This window comes from Cryptomeria japonica, chromosome 2 (assembly GCF_030272615.1).
Source record: "Cryptomeria japonica chromosome 2, Sugi_1.0, whole genome shotgun sequence".
Lineage (NCBI taxonomy): Eukaryota > Viridiplantae > Streptophyta > Pinopsida > Cupressales > Cupressaceae > Cryptomeria > Cryptomeria japonica.
Genome location: NC_081406.1, coordinates 54743581 through 54751351, shown reverse-complemented (window position 1 = coordinate 54751351; position 7771 = coordinate 54743581). Strand labels below are relative to the sequence as shown.

General features: G+C 32.0%; 1 protein-coding gene across 1 annotated transcript; it reads left to right on the top strand.

Moving 5' to 3' along the window:
* Positions 1-6023: 6023 nt before the first annotated feature.
* LOC131073684 (uncharacterized) lies at positions 6024-6464 on the top strand. Its single transcript, XM_058010187.2, has one exon. It carries the CDS (start codon positions 6024-6026, stop codon positions 6462-6464), a length of 441 nt encoding a protein of 146 aa, XP_057866170.2.
* The last annotated feature ends 1307 nt before the right edge of the window (positions 6465-7771 follow it).

Below are 7771 nucleotides of genomic sequence, written 5' to 3'. Positions count from 1 at the left end.
AAATTGTGCACTGTGGAAGGTATGGAAATATTAAAAAGAAAAACTAATATAGTTCCCAAGAGTAAGAAGTAACTTGCAAAAGGTAGATAAGGGAATGATGTAGTTTATAGTATTAAAAAATAAGTTAAATAGCAATAAATAAAAAATTACAAATTTATAAAGGATAAGGAAAAAATAAAAAGAGTAATTCAAGTGATTTAAGTAATGTACTATGAAATTAAGTTGTCTGAGGATTTCTCACGGGGTTAAGATTATATGCAATGAGTATGGAAAAAATGAGGTATGTTTTAAGGAGATCTCAGACAACCATGGATGGTTAGTAAAGATAAATGAATAATTAAAATATGGACAAGAAATTGTAATGAAAAATTAAATATAAAGGAATGCACGATGGGTTAAAAATCTGGAAGGATGAAGATTTGAGGTTATGATAGGAAAATGGAAAATTATATTATAAGTTGATGATTAATCGATATAACATAAATGAAAAATAAAATAATATTTTTTACTGAATAAAGGAAATATAGATATAGCAAAGATGAACTGAAGTTAAACTTAAGTATATAATTAGTGTATGAATATAGGAACTTGGGGTAGCAAATGTATAGAAGAACTAATTAGATCTAAGAAATATTGGAGATATGTTGTTTTGACTAGAGAAGAAGGATCAACTTATTTTATGGTGATAGAAGTTGGAGTTATAAGGGTTATAGTATTAGTATAAAATTAATAATAGATAAAAATATATTGTAGTTAATAGATTTTTCCTAAATATATGAAGAATATTGATGGAAAGTTGATAAAGTGGACAATGTGAAGATTATATTAGAAAAAAACTCAACAAAGTTTACAAGACAGATTGAACAATTGAGGCATTAATATCTATGCTCATGTAGAAGAAATAAATGATGGTGATAGAAATTGAAAACCTATGTTGAAATATAAGTTGAAGCTACTACAATAAAAAAAAGATGTGTATTCAATTTTGAAATTAATCTCTTAATAGTGGATTATCTAATAAAAATATAATGTGGAAGTATAAATTATCAATAAGAATAAAATTAACAAACCATAGTAACAATTAGATTGGGTTACAAATGGCGGTTAGATAAGGGTTGAGCCGTGTTTGGTTGGAAAGTGACTCGATGAACATAATCAACTGCATTAACAGACACCAGGAGCCAAGATGGACAATCAGGCATCTGATCGAGGATTGTCATATCATGATTGCCAACCTGGAGGACTTTAAAGCTTCGCACACGTATCGAGAAGGGAATGCCCCCACCGATTATATGGAGAATCTTGGGGTGGATTACATGGAGGCTAAATGGTGGATGGAAATGGAAAGTTTCCTAAGGAACCCATCGGAACTGACTAGAAGGGACGCTGAATTAAGTAGCCACTCATTACCAATTCATAATGACCTAAAGTCATTGGGATAATTTTTTCTGGTGGAAATTTTTCTCGACTACCAATTTCTGGTATTCTAGAGGGTTTTCTTGTTTCTGGGTTGGTTTGTTGTTGTGTGGTATGAGTGTGCTTTCCGGTTTTATCAAAATCGAGCATTCCATGGGGGGTGACAAGAATAGGATGGAACCCACCTCTTTTGAAAACTGGAAAAGCAACTCTGCGGTTTGGAATGAGATTTTGGACAGAGGACTGGTGCTGTATATTGAAAGGTTGAAGGGGTATTCGTCGAATGCCACTTTTGAATTTGTGAACGGATGGGATAATGGTATCCTTAAGGTCTACGATGCAGAATTTAGGATTGATGAAGACTTTATTGCTGAAATTACTGGCCTATAGATGGAGGGAAGGAAGCTCTATAGAGAGAGGAAATTTGTAGATGAAGCTATTTCCACTTTCTGCGACAAGCTGAAGGAGCGAAATAGGGTTTAGAAGATGGATGAATTAGGATCTCGTTGCCTACATAATCTCATTAAAAAACATTTGTATATTTTTAAGTTACAGAGAGCTTGCAAATAGAGCTCCATTAGGATTTTTTAACACACCATATTAATTGGCCAAAGTTTTGACAAGAAGTTTGTATCATGATCAAATTTGTTAAATCAATTTTTACATTTGTTAAACCAACTGGATTAGAGATATATTACAGCTCTAATTGAATTTCAAACTTAATTGTAGCGAAGTTTATTCCAGAGTGTGCAGCACTTTTCACGCCATCTCGTATAGCAATAGATATTTAGGCAATTCTATTTATAAGAGGTTAAAGGAAAAGGGTTGTTTAGCGAGACACGTGTCCGTAAGAACTCATTTGTGCTCCTCAAAAATTGGGTACACCGTCTATGGATTCTGTTCATTGCATCCGTTCGGTCGACAACAATTAATAATAGTAAAAATTTTGGAATAAGAAAAAACATTTAATCAATGCTATTATATTTCCATCTATACAAAAATTGTTTGTAGTTTCTGGATTAGATTGTGCATGCAATTTTTTACCATTAATGTTTTGGATCACATTCCTTGATCCATCGTGGATGCAAGAGAGTTCAAGGAAAAAAAGATGATGAGTTGTAGAATAAGGTTCCAATATAAAGAATGGAGAAAGAGGAGGGAATAGGCACGAGGACCAAGGATCATGAAAAGAACTAAAGAACCCAAAACTCCCATAAAATAACAAAAATGACAAAAGTAGAACCCAAAATTGAAAACAAGGCAAAAAGATCAATAAAGAGGAAGACTGCAAAAGAACCAAGGATAAAAAAAATAAATAGAATAACACTCAAAAAGAACAAAAACAATAGACAATGGGGGAGAAATAACATTAAAAATACACTAGGGGGGAACACTAGAATTAAATAAATAAAGATCAATAAGAAAGAAAAAATAGATGAATAGAAAAATTTTTAAAAAAAACATATACGAATAAAAGAAAAACAAAAACAAAAAGACAAGAGTAAACTAGATCAATTAAATCAAAGAAGAAAATAGAAGAAAATAACTAATTAAAAAAAATGAAGCAAGGCCACAATAAATACAAAAGAAAATATATAAATAATAAGAACAAAGAGATCTATATGGAGAGCTATATGTACATATATAAATATTAGAGATGCATGACAAGAGATCTAGCATCAAGTGAATTTGAAGACATATTTCCAATAAGGATTAAGAAGAGTGTAGAAGTAGAAGAAGATTAACATGAATTTGGAGATGGTGATGTTATAGACAAGGTAAGAATGATGTTTGGTATTGTAAATAATATTTTAAGAAAATTGAAAAGAATTGAAGCCAATGAAATTAGAAGCACAAATAACAATTCTAATTAGATTAAATTGGAAGAGGCCAAACCATTACATTTCCACTACAAAAAAGAACAAAACCTAGTGGGCACCCAAAACTAGACACCACAAAACCAACAAGTAGTTGAGAGCCCAAAACTCAAGTACCAACTTCCAAAAAAGAACAAAACATAGCGGGCACCCAAAACTAGACACCAAAAAACCTAATTATGGATGAGACTAATGATAAACAGAACAAAAAACACATAGAACCACCCCCACTGAAGGTACGAACCAAAGGCCTATCTGGTGAAGGGATTCTTGATCTTCTCATAGCCTCCAGCTTATTAGAGAAGGAGAGACTCTATTTTGATCCTTTCCCAGATGAAATAACAAGGGATTATGAATTCTCTTTCACCATAGACACCCGAAGCACAAAAATTAGTCTAGAAGAAAGAGAAGAACATATAGAGGACAAATAAATAAATATTTTCAATGTATCATCAAAAGAAAGCGAGGAATTAGATAATTGAGAAAACCAAGACATTTTGGTAGAAAAAGAATCAAGTGAAGTTTTGAGGGGTAATAATTGTGAATGAATGTGAGATGACAATAGCATACTAGAAGAAAATTTTGAAGATTTCAAATGTGATGATAATTATCAAGGTGAAACAAGTGGAGATAGTAGACCTATAGAAATGACATTTGAAGGACATTATGGTAAGTCAAAGAAGTAGTAAAACATAAATTCAAGGTAGTACATATGTAAGAATAAATAAATGAGATGATATAGAAGAAAAAATTAAGTGTATGCAAGTAAGGATAGTTGAAGATAAAAGGGAATATAATATCATAGGAGGATAATACAATTTTTTAATAAAATATGAAAACCTAAAGTTTGAAATGAAGATAGTTTGAAAGTAAGAATAAAAAGAGGAATTATTGATGAAGAAATAAAGAAAATTGAGAGAAATATGGTTATAGGACTAAATCAAAGATTATGATGTACACATAGGAATAATTGACTAATATAGAGGTTATCATAAAATAAATTGGAAAGTTAAGAGTAGCAATACAATAGGAAATATTTCTTTTTGATTTGTATATTGATACAAGATTAAGAATTAAGTAGGACTATAGAAGTTTAGAAAAAAAAATTGAAGTGTGTATGTTTGAAGAATCAGATTGTGATTGATAAATAAAAGATAAGTTGGCTAATAAAAGTGAAAGAGGAAAGACATGTTGATAGATCTAAGTAGATATTAGGAGATTTAGTTTGTGACTATAAAAACCAAATTTTGAGTTTTTAGTAGTGATATTACAATTTATGGTTGTAGAATTGAAAAGTGAAGAGATAGAAAGAATAAAATCAATGTTCAACCTTATGTAAGGTAATCAAATAGAACCAAATATGTATCATAAAAAAATAATTACGAGTTCATATTGAAACAATAGTGTGATTACATAGAGGAACAATATAAATGCATACAAAAGAAAGTAAGAATTATAATTAAATTATATATGGTTGCAATACGAGAATTTGATATTGAAGATTATGTTTTAAGGGAGATCAAAAATTGAAAATATTTATGCATCATAAAAGGTATGGAAGTCTTGAAAAGGAATATTAATATTGTTTCCGAGAGTAAAAAGTAATTTGTAGAAAGTCGATAAAGAAGTAATGTAGTTTGTAGTATAAGAAAATGAGCTCTGATAGTGATCAAAGAGAAATTTTCAAGTTCATAAAAGATAAACGAAAAAAAAAAATCATTTCTGTTAAACATTTTAATTGTTATCTATTTAAACTACACATAGATTCTTAATGAATTTGAACTTATATCTAAAACAAGTGATACGATATAATACAATTATTATGATTAAAACAAAAACTTTTGAAAAGAAATTATATAAATTATATATAATTTTACAGATAATTGCTTTTATAATATATTTAATAAATAAATATTATAAAATAATGTTTAAACTTTGAAAGAAGGATAACAAAATATTATGGTTTGTCAATCAAAACTTATTAGTTTATCTATGGATACGTGCTGAAATACATAGAAAAAATATATATTAAAGAAAATTGTCGTGTGTTATGGGGAGCGATCCTACATGACTTAAGAGATTGAACATCACATCACATAGCTGGCAGGTAACCAAGAATCCGACCCAAATCTAATGTTAACTAAAAATAGTCGGTTTTTCCCGGTTTTTCCAATTGACTCTGACAAGGTGGACTAAAAATTGTTTTTCACACATTTGTAATACATAATGACCGACGGCTATTTAAAGTTAACATCATCCAAAATTGAAGGCATGGAATGGCACTCTCCCTTGCCTTTTTTTAATTCTTCACTTATCCCTTCACCATACTTCAAAAAATAAGGATAAATACTTTGATGACTTTGTCAAGAAAAAATGCGGAAAAGGAAAAAAAAAGACAGCCGAGAGGAACGGAAGTTTGAATAGATTTGTTTAATATGGAATGAAAGGCTGCAAAAGGCTTTAATTCGGAGATGCTGCGTGGACAGGCAAAGAAAGAGACACCTTCTTTCCTCTCTGCACATCGGTTCTGGAGTAACCTCATTACCATCGTCATCCACCGCCATTTTATATTATAATTTTCAAAGGGACACTGCTCTTTAAATAGAAGATGATCACGCATACAACCTCATTGCACTTTTTCTTTTCTGCTTCCCTCTTTGCGAATTTGTTCATATCTGCAATTTCATTTCTTGTTTTCTTGGGCGAAGAGCGAGTCATATATTGATAGCTATGGAGGTTATGAGAGCTTCATCTGCAGTTAAGTCCAATGCTTCGGGCTTGTTGAGCTTGCAAACCCAAAAGAAAAAGGTGAGTTTGAGGAAAAAGCATATGGGCATTAAAGCAAGGTATGGAGACTATGACTGTAGCGAAGGGCCCAACATGGTAGATGCAAATATATCCGTTCTGAGAAGGCGAGTATACGAACTCAAGCTGCATGAAAGCTGTCACAGCCCTCCCCAGGAATGGATGGAATGGGAGAAAAACATGCGTTCAGATTATTACTCCACTATTTCTCAGGCAACAAGGATTTTGCAGTGGTGTTTAATGAGTACTTGGCCCAGCATTGCTTTGGCAACTTTGAGTTTAATGTTAATGGGCGTGGGCACCTCAGTTAGTTTCAGTTTGGTTATGGCGTGGAGTAATGTGGATATGTTTCTCCAAAATTTATGAAATTGGGTGTCTTTCTGTACATCTGTTGTGAACTCTGGAGAACCAGATGTCTCATTTATTGGATTTGTGTATACTAATAACTTGTAAAGAGCTTGCAATTAGCTGTCTATTAGAATTTTTTGACACGCACTATTGAATTAATTGGCCAAAGATTTGCCAAGTAGTTTGTATCATGATCATTTATTAAATCGAAAATATATTAAGGTTTTAACTAACTTTCAAACTTAACCGTCACGTAAGTTTCATTACAGAGTGTGGATTTCTTCGCACACCATCTCGTCGAGCAGCGGTTATTTGGGGAATTTTATTTACAAAAGAAACGTTGAAGGGAAAATACTGTTAAAGGAGACACGTGTCCGTATTAACTCATTTGTGCTCCATGAAAATCGGGACAACCTTGTGCATTCAAGGATTCTGTTCATTGCACCTCCTCAAGAACAATTAACAATATTAAAAATCCTCAAATAAGAAAATGCATTTAAAGAAGTTTGTTGAGAACGTTATCTTTTTGTTTTGGGTTCAGTTTAAGCCTTGAACATGTCATCGCATATTTTCAGGGATAATTTCTATTATAATACTATTGACGCCTTTTTTTATGTCGAAGGTGTTTCTTATATGAGATGGACAGGCTAATTTTAAAAATCAATGGTTGGAAATTCACAAAAAGCAATGCAAGATGATTCAAACCATCCTGTCTATTGATTTTTTTCCTCCCATTTATGCTCCACTTTTTTTTAGACTACATACTATGAAAAATGTGTTGTGTCTAGAGAACCCTTTCCAATTTCGAGTATACGGAAATCGAAACTCCATTTGCAAATTCAAACTCGATTTTCCACAGTATACGGAAATTGAAAAAAGCATTGCCGACAGACATTGTAGTTTTAAGAAACTGATGCTTCACTACCACGTACCAGTCATGTGCCCATAAAGGCAAGAATTTCATTATACTTGGATAGATAGATAGATAATTTTTAATGTCCATGAGGCTAAACATAGCCTATGGGACAACCTGCCAAATTAAACCAACTTCAGTAACTCATTTCTTTTCTTGTGCAAGTTGATGATGAGCACTCCCAACTTCTCAATGTACTCCTCGTTGAATAGGCTATGCCAAGAGCAATCAAATAAAATATTAACAAATTTGTCCATGTTGTCCTTGTAAGCATCACATTCTAAAATAAAATGGCATTCAGTTTCCACATTCTCAAAATTGCAAAAAGTGCAAAGTCTCTCTTCCCAAGCCTCTTTTGGCCTCTTCCAATGCTCGGTCTCACAACGGAGTTGATGAGAGTTGGTTCTCAGCT